At 50.8% G+C, this 17,675-nt stretch overlaps 3 protein-coding genes across 3 annotated transcripts in view; 2 read left to right on the top strand and 1 right to left on the bottom strand.

Moving 5' to 3' along the window:
* TSPEAR (thrombospondin type laminin G domain and EAR repeats) overlaps positions 1–17,675 on the top strand; it is a 143,000-nt gene that overhangs the window by 18,308 nt on the left and 107,017 nt on the right. The gene's annotated exons all lie outside the window — the stretch shown is intronic.
* On the bottom strand, positions 3,701–4,075 carry LOC138986841 (keratin-associated protein 12-1-like). Its single transcript, XM_070366806.1, has 2 exons — positions 3,984–4,075; positions 3,701–3,905 (listed from the first exon to the last, which is right to left on the bottom strand). The coding sequence occupies exons 1-2, from the start codon at positions 4,073–4,075 to the stop codon at positions 3,701–3,703; spliced, it is 297 nt and encodes a 98-aa protein (XP_070222907.1).
* LOC102287793 (keratin-associated protein 12-2-like) lies at positions 7,999–17,230 on the top strand. Its single transcript, XM_070366804.1, has 4 exons — positions 7,999–8,247; positions 8,350–8,423; positions 10,586–10,699; positions 17,125–17,230. The coding sequence occupies exons 1-4, from the start codon at positions 7,999–8,001 to the stop codon at positions 17,228–17,230; spliced, it is 543 nt and encodes a 180-aa protein (XP_070222905.1).

Here is a 17,675-nt window from a genome sequence, read left to right as displayed (position 1 = left end):
AGGAAGCAACAGTTAGAACTGGACATGGAACAACAGACTGGTTCCAAATAGGAAAAGGAGTATGTCAAGCCTGTATATTGTCACAATGCTTATTTAACTTATAGGCAGAGTACATCATGAGAAACTCTGGGCTGGCTGAAGCACAAGCTGGAATCAAGATTGCTGGGAGAAATATCAATAACCTCAGATATGCAGATGACACCACCCTTATGGCAGAAAGTGAGGAAGAACTAAAGGGCCTCTTGATGAAAGTGAAAGAGGAGAGTGAAAAAGTTGCCTTAAAGCTCAACATTCAGGAAACGAAGATCATGGCATCCAGTCCCATCACTTCATGGCAAACAGATGGAAAAACAGTGGAAACAGTGACAGACTTTATTTTTTTGGGCTCCAAAATCACTGCAGATGGTGACTGCAACCATGAAATTAAAAGACACTTACTCCTTGGAAGAAAAGTTATGACCAACCTAGATAGCATATTAAAAAGCAGAGACATTACTTTGCCAACAAAGGTCCATCTAGCCAAGGCTATGGTTTTTCCAGTAGTCATGTATGGATGTGAGAGTTGGACTGTGAAGAAAGCTGAAGGCCGAAGAATTGATGCTTTTGAACTGTGGTGTTGAAGAAGACTCTTACGAGTCCCTTGGACTGCAAGGAGATCCAACCAGTCCATCCTAAAGGAAATCAGTCCTGAATATTCATTGGAAGGACTGGTGTTGAAGCTGAAACTCCAATACTCTGGTCACCTGATGCGAAGAGCTGACTCATTTGAAAAGACCCTGATGCTGGGAAAGATTGAAGGCAGGAGGAGAAGGGGAAGACAGAGGATAAGATGGTTGGATGGCATCACCGACTCAATGGACATGAGTTTGAGTAAACTCTGGGAGTTGGTGATGGACAGGGAGGCTGGCGTGCTGCAGTCCATGGGGCGGCAAATAGTAGGACATGACTGAGTGACTGAACTCAGTTGAATTGAGTTCATCATACTGTTTAACAATTTAAGACATTGGAGACATACAGGTGAAGGTCATTTTTTGCTGTCAGTTCTCCACCTTTATATCCAATGATGATGTGCATGCCAACTCCATGATTCCTTAAAGCTTGTAGAGAGAGAGAGAGGGACTCAAAGTGACAAGGCTTTAATACCAAGTCCTGGGGAGACACTTCAGAGGAGAGGACATGTGTCAGAGAGAGAGAGAGAAAGAGAGGAGGGGAAGAAGAAGACAAAGAGGGGGATGAAGGTTGGGATTACAAAGAGGGGAGGGAAGGAAGACAGACTGACAGGTCTCTGGATTCCCCATCCCACTTCTACCTAAAGAAGCTATTTTATAAATCTGGACCATTTTGGTAAGTTTTCTAATTTTTTTCCTTTCCAAAGCTTCTTATCCTTGTTTTCTTGTTGTAGCATCTTATTGAATGTCTTTGAGTTACATTTAGGGATTTTTAAAAATGTCTCTCCTTCTTCTTATTTTTTCTGCCTCCCGGTCTGGTCTTTCTTTTCCATGCCACAACTTTTCCTTGTTTGCTGAGGTGAGGGTGAGGGTGGTCCTCGGTGGTCCAGGCGCCTTTCCCACTGTGCCTGTCACACTGTGCTGTATTAGAGGATTCTCGTCTACATGGGGAAGGTGACACCTGGGATTGGGGTGGGGGACTGTCAGGTGGTGGACTTCATTTTGGAGTAGGAGATGGGAACCCAGATGCAGGAACAAATGAGCTATGTGCTGAGGTTGCCAGAAGCTCCCGAGTAGCCTTACCCTGACTCCTACCGTGAGGTATCCATACTGCTGCTGGAGAAGCACACCTCCTGGGTGGATGTGGGACAGCTGGGCACTCTCCCTGGGTCCATGTGGCCATGTTCCACCCTCCTTCCCCCAGGCCTGCCCGCAGGGAGCAGAGTGCCGTGGGGCTCCCAGGCCAGGCTGGTCCCCACCTCTGCTGCCCCGCCTTGTGGTCAGCACACTCTCCTCTGCCTCCATCTCAGGTGTTCAGTCCTTCATCTGTCTGTAAGATGATCCCCTGGGCCCCACAGTGGGTCTTGGGAAGTTTGGATGGGATGGTGGGTGGGCTGAGACCCCACCTTGAACTGGAAGACTGGCTTTCTCACAGTCACCCGCACTCTGCACATCTGGCTGACCTGGAGTCCACTGTTACGCCACTTGGGGGTCGGGACCTGGTTTCCTTGGGCTGCACCCCAGTTCACTTGGCTGTGGCACGGAAGCTCTCGGTTTAATTTCCCATCCAGAGCAGGAACCCCATATGTGGTTCCTGTTCTTTTCATGAATATTTTTATTATGATATTTTAACTATATTTTCAATTCTTTGTTTTCATTTTGTGAAAAATCTCAAACATACAGGAAGTTGAAAAGCTTAAACAGAGAGTATCCACACTGAGAGTCCACCACGGCCTCTGTGCTTTGTCTGCTTCCCCAGGTACTTGCCCAGGAAATCCTCGTCCATGTGTCTTATTTTCTGAAGGATTCCTAGGTTACCAACAGCAGTACATACCACTCGAACATGCTAGGAGGTGGAGCATTAAGTAGTGTTCAGTGGTCATGACCCAGAACCTCCCTCCCACTCTGCCCAGCCAACTTTATCCCAGCCTCCAGAAGCAGCCACTCTTCGTGTATTTTCAAGTCACACATTAGTTCAGCTCATCTCGGGGCTTCACCTAAATGGAGTCACACAGCAGGCGCCCTTGTGCCTGGCTCCCTCCACCAGCATGGTGTTTCTGAGGTTCATTCCGCTGTTGTGCTGATTTTCTTCTGTTGCCAAGTTGGGCTTCATGACCGGCTCCCCTGCTGACCTGGTGGCTCAGATGGTAAGGAATCTGCCTGTGATGCAGGAGACTCAGGTTCAGTCTGGGTCAGGCAGATCCCCTGGAGGAGGGCATGGTAACTCACTCCAGTATTCTTGCCTGGAGAATCCCATGGACAGAGGAGACTGGCGGGCTGTGGTCCGTAGGGTCGCAAAGTGTCAGCCACGACTGGGCGATAACACTTCCCCTGCTGACAGGCACATGGCTGGTGCCTGCTTCTGCCTGCTGTCTTCCAGCCTTTCAGTGCTTGAAGCCAGGACGGTAGCCAGGTGGCTTCTGTTCAGGGTGGCTCTGACTTGTAGGAAACTCTTTTCTTGAGCTTACATCCACTCCTCTGCCACCCTGGCTCCCAGTCCAGCCTTCAGTGAACCTCGCAGTGAACCTTATTCCTGGAAAGCCCTCTGGGAAATTGCAGGCAGCTGCAAGTTGGGCTCTGCCTACCCCCGCCCCATTACTCTTTCCTTAAAGAGCCCAGGATCAAGCTTCTCAATGGAGATGCTGGGAGAACGGCCCTTTGGATTCAGCAGCCTGGGCCAGCCCTCCCCACAGAGTGCCCCCACCTCGATGTCCCAGCGGGGTGGCTTTCTCAGAAGAACCCCCACCCCAGGACAGGAGTTCCATGCTGGCCTCGGCTTGTCCAGGACAGCAAATGGCAAGGAGACAGGGCTTAGGGGAAAATCACAAAAAGCCAGCGTTGAGGCTCAGAGATTTATTTTTTATAGATCGCTAAGCTTTCATGAATAAGAAAAGTAAGGTGGATGTCCCACCTCTATGCGATGTGGGTCTGTCACCGATTCAGCACTGAGATGTGTGGACAGAATCCTGTTAATTAGACAAGGAGAGGCCTTTCAAGATCAATAGCAGAGAATCGATTTTCTGGATGATTTGTCAGTAGCAGGAAGGGGTTCCACAGGGGAGGGGCCTGCAGATGAGGGCAGGGCAGGAGGGCTGGCAGGCGGGGGCCACACACACGGTGGGCTGGCAGCTCACACGGACACACACTGCCGGCTGGCAGCTCACGGGCACACAGCAGGACGCCTGGCAGGGGCTGGGCTCGCAATAGAAGGCCACTGGGCAGCATGGGGATGGGCACCTGCCGGCAGGTTGGCACAGCAGAGACACATGGCGGGCACTGCAGGAGCTCCCGCAGCCCTGGGCAGGGCAGGCCGGCTGGCAAGAGCTGGGCACATAGCAAATCTCCTGGCAGGAGCTGGGCACACAATAGGCTGGCTGGCAGCTCACAGGGCAGCTGGTGTCACACATGGTGGTTTGGGGCTGGGTGGGGTCGGGACGGAGGACAGGTCTGGTCTGGAAGCTCCCTCCCTAGGCTGCCCCTTATACCCAGGCCGTGGCGTCCTGGCAATGAGGCACCGGGTGTCTTCTTAGTGGCCACCTGCTGTTTTTCCTCCTCCTCCTTCCCCCGAGGGTTTCTTCCTGGAGCCTCCAGCTGCTGTGACTCAGTTCAGGAAGCTCCCTCAGCTGGAGGCTGACAGTGACCCAGTGGCCCTGGGATTTCTGGAATCAGAGCCTGGGTTGGATGGGGAAGGGCCATCAGGCCAGGACTGGGTTCCCTCATGATTTTCAAGGTCCTCTCCAGTTTAACCACCCTGTCATCTGTCCACACAAGCACAGTCACACTCACTGCACCAGTGACCCCGTTTGATTTGTCATCCAGAAGGTTCTCCCTCAGGGTCAGGCACCTCACTGGGGGGCTGTGGCCACATTTCTGCCATAATTATAGCAACAGGGCTCCAGCTTTGTGCTAAGTCTGAGCTAAGCATTTTACATGGAGTGTCTCATAACTGATCAGTTATCAACCCTGCCACCATTCAAGGGGCCAACAACACAGATATACAGTCAGCAAGACCTGGAAGGTCCTGTAATGCATGCAGGTTCCACCCCTGCAAATGGAGAAGCTCTGAAGCTGCTCAGTCTCGCTGTGGAATCTGTGGTCCTTACTTGGCGTCTCACGGAGCTGGGATTTAGGGGTTCACTGGTGACATAACCCACAGGCCAGAATCAGTTGGCACAGACAAGAGCGAGGGGCAGGCAGATGAAAATATTCATCTTGTTTGGCCCTGAAGAGCAAGGCTTAAGGGTGTGACTCCACCATGAGCATCCAACTCAGGATTGCCCAACCAGGTCAGGCAGCCCCAGGTAGGTCCCAGGAGGACTGGGGTGGAGAGAGGGCTGAACCACCTCCGATTCCTCTCCCCACCCAAGGGTCTGGTCAGCCAGGCCCTGTGAGGCAGGTTGGAGCCAGTGTGGGAGCCTGGGGTCCTCCTCCAGGGCACAGGGCAGCTGCCGGAGTGTGGATTACGAGTTCCTCCCACCCCACTCCCCGCCGTGTGCTCTGTCTACACATCAGCCTTAGCACGTATTCTATGGTGGGTGCCGTTTATTGGGGTGGCCATCTCTCAGGACAGTGCTGCTCCCTCCTCAGAGGCTGTGTCCCCGAAACCCTCTGCCCCTGTGCAGCCCCTGTGTGACTGCTGGTGTGGACAGAGGGGATGGCCCTGGGAAGTCCTGTGAAGAGTCAAACACCCCAGTAATGAAGTCATCCTGAGGCTGAAGACCACCGTGGTCTCAGGGGCTAAAGCATGGTCAGAACTTGCAAAACTAGTGGACTGAGCTGACCTGAGACCACACAGCAAATGACCTCGTGGCCCCTAGAAAAGCCCCTTGCGGCCCGTGATTTCATCCCTTCACACACTCCTCCTTGGGCTCTGACCACAAGTCAAAACCATAGCTAAAGAAAATCCAGGTGACTACATGTCCATGTGTGACCTCGTTACTGAATAGTGTCAATCCATTTGAAATTGTCAGTTGTCTTACAGGCCAGTCTCTAGAAGAGTGAAAAGCTAACCTGTACTTGCCTGCTCTCTACCTCTCCTCTGTTCCTTATTCCTACCTGTACAGCCAGTGCCTACCTGAGCCCATTTCTATTCCACCTCAAGGAATATTCCACCTCGTATTTCTTCTAATGCAAATCTGCTGGTGAGGAACCCTCTTGCTTTTGTTTTTCTGAAATTGTTTCACTTCACCCTCAGCTTTGAAGCTTTCCTTTTCTTTTCTTCTTCGCTAGATCTAGAATTCTCGACGGGCAGTTTTGGTATTTTATCATTTTACTGATGTCACCCTACTGCCTTCTGTCTTTCGCTCTGTTTGATGAAGAGTCAGCCGTGTTCTTTCTCTTGTATGTAGAGTGTTTTTTCTCTCATTGCTTTGAAGATACTTCTTTTTATTTGGGGTTTTCATCTCTAATGATTAAGTGCCCAGATCTGGTTTTCTTTATATTTATCCTGCTTTTGGGTTTTCTAAGATTCCTGGATCTGTAAATTGTTTCAAATCAGCTTCTGAGGTTGAACATACATGTATTTTATACTGTTTGATATGGTCTCACAGTTCTTCTCAGTTTTCTTAATTCTCCTTTCTCCTTCAGATTGGATAACTTTTATTCATATATCTTCACATCCACTCTTTCTTCTCCCACCTTCAGTCTGCTGTAAGGCCCACCCAACAGACATTTTATTTTAGCTATTGTGCTTTTCAATTCTAGAATACCCCCTCCCTCAGCTGAGATGTCCTATCTATTAAAAATTGCCATTCCTCAACCGAGGTTCTCTATCTGTTAACTCATGGATATAATATTTTCCTTTGATTCTTTGAACACATCTTCCTTTGATTCTTTAAACATACAGCTGCTCTAGGTCATCACCTGCCAGACCAATATCTGGACCATCTCAGGCTGCATCACTGTGGTTTTTTCCTTTAACCATGAATTGTATTTTCCTATCTCTTTCTTACAATTTATAGTTATTATTTACTTTTGGCTGTGCTGGGTCTTCATTGCTGTGAGGGTTTCAGTAGTTGTGGCTCCTGGGCTCTAGAGCACAGGCTTACTAGTTGTGACACGTGGGTTTAGTTGCTCCATGGCATGTGGGATCTTCCTGGATCAGGGATTGAACCCATGTCTCCTGCATTGGCAGGCGGATTCTTACCACTGAGCCACCAGGGAAGCCCTTTCCTATATCTTTTATGTCTAGTGATTTTTGATTATAATATTAGAAATTATGAACATTCAGAGAGCCTGCATTCTCTTATCTTTTACTGATGATTCACTTTTTTGTCTAGTGAACAGTCACTTACTAACTGGTCACCTTGAGCTTGTTTATGTGGGTTTGGTTTTACACTTTGTTAGGGTGTAACAAAGTGTAAATTTGTGGAAAGTCCAAAGTGCTTCCCGAGCTCTCCATTTTGGTGAGACTTCATTTCCGAACTGTGTTCCCTGGAAATCTTGTCGTGGGTGGGCCAGGCTGTCAGGATGGATCTGGAGCAGGTCCCACTCAGGGTGAGGGAGGGACCCCTGCTCCATAGGTACAGGTTGTGGGGTCTCAGTGGGAGGCCAGCAGAGGTCTACCCCTAATCCTGTAGCAGCTTCTCCATAGCGTCCAGTGGTCTTGTACTGAGCGTGGACAGCCCCTCCTTCTTCCGATTTCCTGGGGGTCCTTTCTGATGCTCCCCTGCTCAGATGCCTGGTGCTTCCAGTGCCGACCCCTGGCCCCTTCTGGCTTTGTCTCTTGCTTCTCTAACTATGAGGCTATCTCAAGATGAAGGGCTAAGGTCACCACCCACCAGAAGTTCTCCGGGACTCAGCCCTTTGTCCTCTGGACTCTATGGGTGAGGAGTCCCCATCCTTCCTGTGTCCTCTGGTGCCCCACCTGCAGCTTGATACCCTGGACACTCGGGTGTCAGACAGATGCACTCTGCTCTCCTTGCTCCACGGTAGAGCTGACATGGGAGGAGGGTGGTTTCCGTGGCTGTTTGAGGACCAGTATCACACAGGGAGGGACATCTGGAGATTTGTACAAAAGTGGGTCAGGTAAAATTTTAAGGAATGAAGCAGAATCCAGACAGAGCCAGTAAGGCACTCAGGCAGGATGCCAATACAAGAGCTTGAAGAGGGGCCATTAGTCATGAAGATAAGTAAAAGCCAAACAAGCAACTAAAAAATCTGCAACAGAAAACAATGTCCTGGGAGACAGCCCGGAAGAGGCAAAACAAGGAAGACAACAGTCGCGTCTGTGTTGTCCAGACGCCCACGGCTTGGGTATAAAGGCCGCCCAGGGAGGCAACCTGCAGACATCACCCACCTTCCTCCCGACACCAGCCAGCCCCACGCCACCATGTGCCACACCAGCTTCTCCTCAGGCTGCCAGGCTGCCTGTGTGCCCAGCCCCTGCCAGCCATCCTGCTTCACGTCCAGCCCCTGCCAGGCTGCCTGTGTGCCCAGCCCCTGCCAGCCATCCTGCTTCACATCCAGCCCCTGCCAGGCTGCCTGTGTGCCCAGCCCCTGCCAGCCATCCTGTCTGCCCGTGAGCTGCAGGCCGGCCGTGTGTGTGACTCCCTCCTGCCGGTCCGCTGTGCGCCTGCCCGTGAGCTGCAGTCCTGCTGTGTATGTGCCCGTGAGTTTTAAGCCGGCTGTGTGCCTGCCCGTGAGCCGCAGACCGGCCGTGTTGGTGGCCCCCTCCTGCCAGTCCTCCGGGTGCTACCAGCCCTCCCGCCCTACCCTGGTCTGCAGACCCGTCTCCTGTAGCACCCCTTGCTGCTTGTGATCATGAGCCTCTTCCCAGCTACTCCCAGTGCAGATGGGGTCACTCCTGCACCCCTCCCAGTACAAGTCCTCAGTGGGCCTCCAGCTTCTGCACGTGGCAGATGAAAAAAGCACACTAAACCGACTTCTGAACCCAGGCAAGAACATGGCAGGATGATCTGGACCCTTCTGTGAACTGCTGCATTCCCCCCAGGAAGCCCTGGTTCCCAGGGTCCTTCTCTGTCTCCAGCAGGAAACCACACCCTATGTGAGCCAAATAAATTGTGCTTTCCCCACGCAACAGTCTCTTCCTACTGTCTTTCATTTCTGTTTTCTGGCTAGCGAGGCTATTACCAGGGCTTCCCTGGTGGCTCTAGTGGTAAAGAAGGCAAGGCAGGAGACCCAGGTTTGATCCCTGGGTTGGGAAGATCCCCTGGAGAAGGAAATGGCAACCCACTCCAGTATTCTTGCCTGCGAAATCCCATGGACAGAGGAGTCTGGTGGGCTTCAGTCCATGGGGTCGCAAAGAGTTGGACACAACTGAGCAACTACAGCCACCACCAGGCTGTTACCAAGAATTTAAGGCTGATCACCTCTTCATTGATCCCTGTCCCCGGCGGCTCATGGGAAGGTGGGCGGTTTTGGGTGGAGGGAGTGGCCAATGAGGCCTGGGGGCAGGAGGCTCGGGCAGTGTCTTGCCTTGTTTCCCGCATCTATCACGCCCTGCCTCAGGGAGAGAGGCCGGCTTCTCATCTTGTTGGAAGACATCCTGCTTCCTGCGTCACAGAGTCAAGTCCATTGGGGCAGTTTGACTTATTTGGAGTCAGGTTCACAGAATTAGGATTGCTCTAGTTTGCGGCTTATGTCTCACTTCATATATCATCCATTTTAAATTGATCAATTAATGATCCCGTGTTGGTTCTTATAATAAACCTCATGAATGCCCTACCTAACATGGAAAGTAGAACATCAGTAATTTACCCCTAACTTCTTGGGTACGTTTCAGCTAGAAACATACGTTTACTATTCCATTACCTTTAACATCATAGAATGGATCCACATCTCTGTATTCTTGAAAGGTAGAATTTCTGATTTGCTGGTTTCCCACGATGTTGGAAGGGCGCTGTCCCAGATGTAATCTTCTGGAACTTATTTTTTTCACTCTTTGTACCATACTAGTTTTCCTCCACACGGCTGTGCCATGTGGTTTATCGGTCTAGACCCCTCCCTGCTGTCTGCTCGTGGGACTATTTCAGGTTACACCTACTCCAGTGGAGGGCTGGCGTGCAGGGGCCGAGTGGGCAGTGGGCGGGAGGACGTGGCTGCAGACTGTCCTTGCTCCTCCTCCTCCTGTTGGCATCTGTGACCTTTCTGTTTAGGCCAAGCCAAGCTCTACCCTGAGAAAGGTGCTCAGCAGAGAGAATTACAGCAAGGGGTAGAGGCCAGCCCTGCAGGATAGTGCCAGGCAGGGAACTGGTGTGCACGGCGGGACCAGCTTCACCTAGCTGGAGATGTAGGAAAATTCACTCCCTGCCACATGCTCTGAAGCAGCCTCAAATTCCATGCCTTTTGTTTCTGGGGGTTTATTTTGTAATGGATTTTCCTGGGAGCTTTTCTAAGATGGTGAGATGGGTGTGGTTTGAGACACACAAGCACCATGGTGATTGGCTGTGGTCTGTGCTGAGCTTCCTTCCCTCACGGTTAAGGGTGGTGGCCATCCCCGCCCACAGGCAAGAGGACACAGTCCCTCCTGGGACTTTCTCACTGCTGACAACCCGATTTCCAACCTTTTAATTTATGTCCTGGAGGCAGATGATAGAGCTGATGTGTCCAGGTGATCTGGAACGTACTCCTATTGTTTACATTTCAAGGACTTTGGGTAAAACTGAGCCAGAAATGGAACCAGTCAGCTTGGACGTATAGGCTCACATGCGTGTGCACGCCCACAGGATACACTATGCGGCACACACACACACACACACACGTAAGTGCTCCCACTCGACATACACCGACGACGTGCCCACACGCAGCGCAAACACGTATAGGGCACGCACACACGTGCACACGCACACTCACGCACGCAGCCGCAGGCAGCACGGGGCGCACGCCCCCTCCCCCCACGGTGCGGGCTTGCTGCGCGCCGCGCACCGCGGGTCTGACGGCCATCGCGGCCTCCACAGCCCGCCTTGCCTGCGGAAGCAGAACCGGTTCTCTGCTTTCAGGTTAGTCTGGGCTCTACTCTCCAGGCCGCTGGTGGAGCTCACAGCACCGCTGAGCTCGTGTGGCCTGTGGAGGTAGGCAGGTGTGGGCTTCAGTCTCCGCTGGGGCAAATTCTTTATCGGTTCTGAACTGCCTTTCCCTCATCTCAAGAAGGGAGCTCCCTGCAGAGTTGTAGAAGAGATTAAAAATAACATATGTGAGCTTTGGGCATAACGCTTGCCACATCAGAGTCTTAGAAAATGTTAGCAAACAGGCCACATGGTAAGAACCTCATATAATGAAAAGCCAAGGTAAAGAGCTGTGAGAACATAAGAGGGATTATGACAAGGGATTCAGAACCTGTGTGACAAAGAGGGAGACTCAGAACTATGGCCCCCGGGTTTCCTGTCTCAGGGGTGCACGCGGGGATGGAGATGAGAGCCCCAGCTTCCCCGCGAAGCCCCGTCTCGGCGCCTTCGTCTGCCGCCCTCTCCTGGCTCCAGGCTGTTACTGCAGGCAGTTCCTCTGGCCTGTCTCCATCTGGACCACATGTGGGTGCTCCTACCACAAATGCTGCAGATTTTCACTCTTTTAATTTCTTCCTTGTGTCACTGTCTCTTGAGCTTGTCTGTCTAGAAGTGCCCTGCTCGTGTGTGCGTGCCTTCACCAACTCCAGGCACACACACGTGCACACACACACACACAGGTAGCCACACACACGTGCTGGACTGGCTCTGCCGTTGGTTAAGCTAGCCTATGGTAATTCCTGTGAAGCTCACTGAGAGGGTGAGGATGGTGTTGGGGGTACGGCAGGGGCCGTAGCTTTGTTGTTGGGTGGGCTGTGGGCAAGATGAAGATGCCAGCAGAGCCACAACCGGGAAATGGGTTTCACTGCCTTTGAAGCACCTTCCCTGGCTCTCCCCCCAGGAACCCCCATTTGAACTTGGGGTTTCTCTCCCCAGTGCATTTCTTCATCCAGGTTCTGAGACAATACATTAGATCCTCCAGTTCAGTTCAGTCGCTCAGTCGTGTCCTACTCTTTGCGACCCCATGAATCACAGCACGCCAGGCTTCCCTGTCCATCACCATCTCCCGGAGTTCACTTAAACTCACGTCCATCGAGTCGGTGATGCCATCCAGCCATCTCATTCTCTGTCGTCCCCTTCTCCTCCTGCCCCCAATCCCTCCCAGCATCAGAGTCTTTTCCAATGAGTCAACTCTTCACATGAGGTGGCCAAAGTACTGGAGTTTCAGCTTTAGCATCATTCCTTCCAAAGAAATCCCAGGGCTGATCTCCTTCAGAATGGACTGGTTGGATCTCCTTGCAGTCCAAGGGACTCTCAAGAGTCTTTTCCAACACCACAGTTCAAAAGCATCAATTCTTTGGCACTCAGCCTTCTTCACAGTCCAACTCTCACATCCATACATGACCACAGGAAAAACCATAGCCTTGACTAGACAAACCTTTGTTGGCAAAGTAATGTCTCTGCTTTTCAATATGCTATCTAGGTTGGTCATAACTTTTAGTATGTTTTAAAGTTCAGATGTTGTCATACACTGTGTATCTTTTTGTAACTTGCTTTCTTCCTCCATGTTACATTGGAGTAACTCATCCTTGCAGATACACCAGCTCTTGGCATCTGTTCAGGGCTATATGATGATATTCCACCGTCCAAATATACTGGGATCCATCGATTAAGTCTCCAGTCACAGACACTTAGGTTATTCTGACTCTGTAGTTCCTACCGCAAATGCTGCAATTTTTCACTCTTAACTTCTTCTTTGAGTCAGTGTCTCTTAAGCATCTTTGTTGAGAAGTGCCCTGCTCGTGTGTCACTGTGCATGCCTTCACCAACTCCAGAGGGTGCAAATTTCACCACAAAGGGGTTGTTCCCAAACTATGCTGCCAGCAGGTGTGGGACTGGCTGTTCCATATGTTAACCCACGGCCACCATCGTCGGATGTTCCAAGTGTGGACAGCCTGGTCATTGTGAAATGTCTTAGGAACTTTATTTTCTATTTTATGTATTTTTTACAGGGTGATGCTCACGTAGAAAAGGACACAAAATAAGGTCAAAACTTGATGGCTTTTCGTAGAGTGGGCACTGCCGGTAACTGGCTCTAGGTCCAGAAAGTGGAGATACCCACCCCCGACACCATCTAAGGCCTCTTCCAGGGGCCCCTGGCCCCACCATCCCTGAGTAACCTCTGCCCCATCCTCTAGCAGGAATGATGTGCTCTGAGTGGTGTGAATTGCACCGGACATGGTTCCTTTTGTTGACAGTCTTCACCTTCACTTTTAGGCACTCAGGTGGGTCTCACCTCATACAGTGAGGGAGCTATCTCATCTTTGTATTCTCTGGGAGACTTTGTGTCACTTTGGAGACATTTATTCCTAGACCATCTCTGGTATGGTCTTGGCAGGTAGATTCTAAATCCTGATTCAGTTTCTTTAGGGCCTAAAGGTTATTTATGTTTCTAATAAATTCACCATCAGATCAGATCAGTCGCTCAGTCATATCCGACTCTTTGCGACCCCATGAATCACAGCACGCCAGGCCTCCCTGTCCATCACCAACTCCCGGAGTTCACTCAGACTCACGTCCATCGAGTCAGTGATGCCATCCAGCCATCTCATCCTCTGTCATCCCCTTCTCCTCTTGCCCCCAATCCCTCCCAGCATCAGAGTCTTTTCCAATGAGTCAACTCTTCGCATGAGGTGGCCAAAGTACTGGAGTTTCAGCTTTAGCATCATTCCTTCCAAAGAAATCCCAGGGCTGAAAGTTTTAATATCTTCAGAAAATTTATTGGGACAAAATTGTTGAAATAGCCAATGATTATTTTTAACATCTCTCTTACTCCTGTAGTTCTGGCATAATTTTCAGTCCCAGTTTCCTAGGGGCCTTTATTGGGCCTTCCATTTTATTCTGCCAGCCAGTTCCACAAGCCAAAGACTTATCTTTTCAGAGAACCATCTTTTGACCTTGTCGGTCTCTGTGGATAACTGTTTCTGTTTAATTTCTGCCCCTGATTTTGCTATGCATATATTGAATGCTTTTAACTACTTTTCCATGATGCTTTTCATAGACAAGCTTCTGAAAACAGCACAGATATTTTCAACATGTCATACAGAGGAACAAAGTCAAAAGGGAAAGGTCAGTCCCTTGTTTCAAAGGGACAGTAAAGTCAGTTTCTTGCCTGTTGTGACGGGGTATCATCTTGTGGTAAATACCATTTTACGGGGTCTCTAGCTGAAATTCTTTGACGAATTCAAAAGATTCACATGTATTTATACACTGCGTGCAATTTTTTTTTAGGCCACTGTGACATCTCCTCATGAAATTGGAAATTCTTTGAGACAAAATGTACCCCAACTATTAGTTAACAAAGTCTCATTTCAGCAAGATTCATCTAAAGCTAGAGAAAAGTAATTGAAAAATTTCAGATTTTGAATACATTACCCTTGAATGCCGTTGGTCTGCTTGCTCTGCCGTGTTCTGAGAAGGGCGTGTGTCTGTTCTGTGTCGGAGCTTTGTCTTTCTTCCTTGGAATCCAGCCAGGTTTTGTCACTTCTGAGAAGTCCCCTCTTGGTTGTCCTTTGTGGGCAACCTGCTCCTTTTGTGACCAACCAGGTGCTAGGCCATCTCTGTCAGTAGGAATTGATGAGAGGTCAGGTGAGAAATTCAGGCAAGGCTTTACTGGGGCTCGTGCTGCAGTGGAGGCGGGGAGAACAAGTAACACATGCCCTGCTCGCCCTCCGAGGAGGTGCGTGAGCTGGTTCCTGGATGAGGGTGGTGGCAGGTCCAGATGTCAGGCCAGAGAGGCGTCCTGGGTGGTCTGCCCACCCTCTTCGTGGTGGTGTGTGCAGGGGGTGTGAGCAGGACCCTGCCTTTGCCCTGACACCTTGGAAGTGGCAGTTGGGTTTTTGGTCTTTTTGAATCTTTTGTCCACACTCTGTCCCAACTGCACACGCAGGCAGTTACTTGTAGTCCCTCTCGTTCCTTGGTACCTGTAGCTGGAGGCGCCGTTTGTCCAGGTGCAGGCCCTACAGCGAAGGCCCCAGGCCCAGCGCATCTCCCCGGTGCTGTGGATGCTTGCTGACCTGAGTGTTCTCTGTTTTCACCACGTGGATTTCTTCATAATTGGGTGCTTTCTTTTCTGGAGTCTGGTCTCTGCCCCTGAGTGTCGCCTCTCCCCGCTTCTCTCTGGAGAGCCGTGTGGCGTGTGCTGACCCTTCTCTGTCTCCCAAGACTGCTGGCTGCTTGTCATTTTTTGAATAAATGTCTTAGTTTCTGTGTAATTTTTTTCAGGTCAGTGTCTGGTTCGTGTGCACTGGTCTCCCCAACTTGCCATCCCACCCAGGCTGCGGACTTTTATTGCAATGATTTTTATATGTTTTGGCTTTAGCAGTTGTCTTTGATTCTCTCAGGTATATCTGTTTTAAAAAAATAGTATCTTATTCCTTTCTCAAGTTTTTCATCCCATTTTTTAGTTCCTTGGATGTTAAAGCACGCTTGCTTACAAGTCTGTGGATAAGAACCCACAGCATGAAGTTCTGGGGACATCTGTTGTGTCTGCCACCCTTGGTGTGTGGACATGTGTCCACACGCACCGTGTTGGGGGTTGTGAGCTCACGCTCAGGTTCTCAGTTGTGTTAACGCTGCCCAGTAGCCTGGGGGCCTCAGGGAAGTGTGTGCTGGAGCCAGGTGCAGCTCATTGTAAGCCATGTCTCACGGAGCACTCCTGAGTCAGTAAAGACCCACCTTACAGATGGGAACATTGATGTGATAGGCATGTGGCTACCCAGGCGACAGTGTCTTGTAGATGTGGTATAACCCCTGCCAGGCACGTGATGATGGGGTGCTGAGCCCCCTAGGTATTAGGGGAATTAAATGGAAGTGGTCTTGTCCGGGCTTCAGAGACAAGAAAGGAGAGCAGGCAGGCCTCCAACCTTGTTCCTGACCTGTCTGGACACTGCCCTGACTATGTGCCTGCTCACAAGTGAAAACTGAGAAGCACTACAGATAACTTAGGGAGCAGGTCTTGGAATTCTTGAGCCTGTGGAGGAGGTCTGGCCAACCACACTTGGGGTTTAGCCACATCCTAAGACTCAGAAGATGAAACAAACAGCATTGTAAAAAAGATTAACATACAACCAGAGCTGCACTTTGCTCACAGACTGACGATGATATCAGTCTGTGGCCTGGAATTATAAGCGGGAATCCCCCAAACTGCAATTTTGAAGTCTCACCCGTGGAGCAGACACGCTGCCCAGGACCTTTTCCCCAGCGGGACTCCAGATTGCTGTTACATGGGACTTCCCAGCACTGTTTGAGGCTGGATGTTGGTTGGCCCAATTAGGTGATGTGTGTGGGTTACCTTCCTCTACTGTTTCGATTGCTCTGTTCTTTTAATGTCTGTGTATTGAAAGTGAGTTAGATAATGCTCTATTAAATATTGGTAATTCTCTACTAAATATTGTTTGTGTATAACGAGTGATTTCTTTTGTTAATGAATCTTTTGAACCTGAAACCAAAGTTAAAAGTTTAGGCGAAACATTGAATTGGCACCGTGAGCAGGATTCATGAAACAAAATGCCAGTCTTTAAGAAGAAAGAGTTTAAAGTGGATGAAGCTTTTATTCCTGGATGGGACGATCCACCGTATTGCTTATTAGCTAATGAATGGGGCATATTCACTGGATTGTGTGAGAATTGGAACCTTACATTAAAGTGGACTGAACCTTTAGAAGTTATTGAATGTTTGTGGCTAGCCCCAGTTTAGAAAGGATTAGAATGTGCCGTGCTGGGTGGCGGGCTGGATCCTCCTCTCTGCCTACTGTAAGGTACATGAAGCTAAATTAAAATTGTCTGAAGAGAAGTTACAAGTGGAAAAAGGATTATGCGGTTTGTGAGGACGATTGTCCATGCCATTAAATGCAATGCCAGAATTATATTTTAGCTGACCAAGTCTTCACTTTCGAAGTCGGCTCTCTGCTGAGCTGGCCCCCCGTTTTAGCTGCGTCTCCCACTCTAATAAACTCTATTCTCCTCTCATTCTGTCTCATATCTGGGAATTCTTTTCCAGCCCGCGCACAGACCACCACACCAGGCTACACGCGTCACATGAGGGAGGGGAGGACGGCAGATCGCGGGGCCCGGCAGGTGCGCAGGCATTGCTGCACGTTCACCTTGACCCGCGTCGTCATCTGAGGGTCACTCACTCACCATGGCCAGGACTGTACTGCGGTGACTCAAGGCTGTGCGCCTGGGGCCCCTCAGTGGGTGTGGAGGTGGATGTGAGGGGAGAGCCTACAGCTCCGCTCCTCTCCATTCCCGAGCATCCACGACCAGGAGCTGCCTTGGCTAGGCGTCATGGCGGCCAGCACACTGGCCGGTACCCCAGGTGCGCAGAAGACAGGTGCTGCTTCTCCCTGCTGAGGGCCAGGCAGTGGCTGGAATGGGTGGCTGGGGAGCAGCCTGGCTGGGCTGTCACCACACCCTCTTCTGTCCTGGCGCTAGACCACCTGGTCAGGGCTCTTCACGGGAGTGGCCGAGCATCCCCTGGCTCATGACCAAGGGCATGGTGGTGCTTGGCCGGCCTCGCAGGCTGCAGGCGGGACTATGAGGGCAGGGAGGACAGAGGTGGGCACCAAGCTTGGGCCCCCCTCGGGACATTTTCATGAGGATGGGCCAGTCCCCAGCCCTGCCCCCCAGCCCCTTTGCACACACAAACTGCCCTCCCGGCCCCGGGGCGTGGGCTCCTGACCATTTCTGAGGAAAGGGAGCTAGGTGGATGTGTTTATTAACTAGCCAGTGGGGTGGGCTCCTGGTTCAGAAACTCAGCAGGAGCGGGTAGGGTCTTTGGTGATCAGCCAGTTGTGGGGCTTGGAGAGCTTGTTTGCGTGAAGGGCAGAACCAGAGGGTGAAGACCTTTGATGGACAGCTCAGCTTCCAGGATCAGGAGCCATGGCTTCACCCACTGTAGCGTCAGCAGCAGGTGGGGATGCAGAGCGAGGCAGGCACGCAGAAGCAGATGGGGCAGAAGTGGGCCTTGCACTCCATGGTCTGGC

Source organism: Bos mutus, unplaced genomic scaffold (genome assembly GCF_027580195.1).
Source record: "Bos mutus isolate GX-2022 unplaced genomic scaffold, NWIPB_WYAK_1.1 CTG214, whole genome shotgun sequence".
Lineage (NCBI taxonomy): Eukaryota > Metazoa > Chordata > Mammalia > Artiodactyla > Bovidae > Bos > Bos mutus.
The sequence above is the reverse complement of the archived record's forward strand: the minus strand, read 5'-3'. Positions and strand labels throughout refer to the sequence as shown.

Bases quoted from the DNA above. Each gene is read 5' to 3' on its own strand.
- LOC138986841 (XM_070366806.1), bottom strand. From the start codon at position 4,075: ATGTGTGACACCAGCTGCCCTGTGAGCTGCCAGCCAGCCTATTGTGTG. The intron at 3,906-3,983 runs GCCGGCCTGCCC...ACCTGCCGGCAG, and splicing joins TATGTGCCCAGCTCTTGCCA to GTGCCCATCCCCATGCTGCC.
- LOC102287793 (XM_070366804.1), top strand. From the start codon at position 7,999: ATGTGCCACACCAGCTTCTCCTCAGGCTGCCAGGCTGCCTGTGTGCCC. The intron at 8,424-10,585 runs GTGATCATGAGC...CGGCCTCCACAG, and splicing joins TGTAGCACCCCTTGCTGCTT to CCCGCCTTGCCTGCGGAAGC. The intron at 10,700-17,124 runs GTAGGCAGGTGT...TCCTGGCGCTAG, and splicing joins AGCTCGTGTGGCCTGTGGAG to ACCACCTGGTCAGGGCTCTT.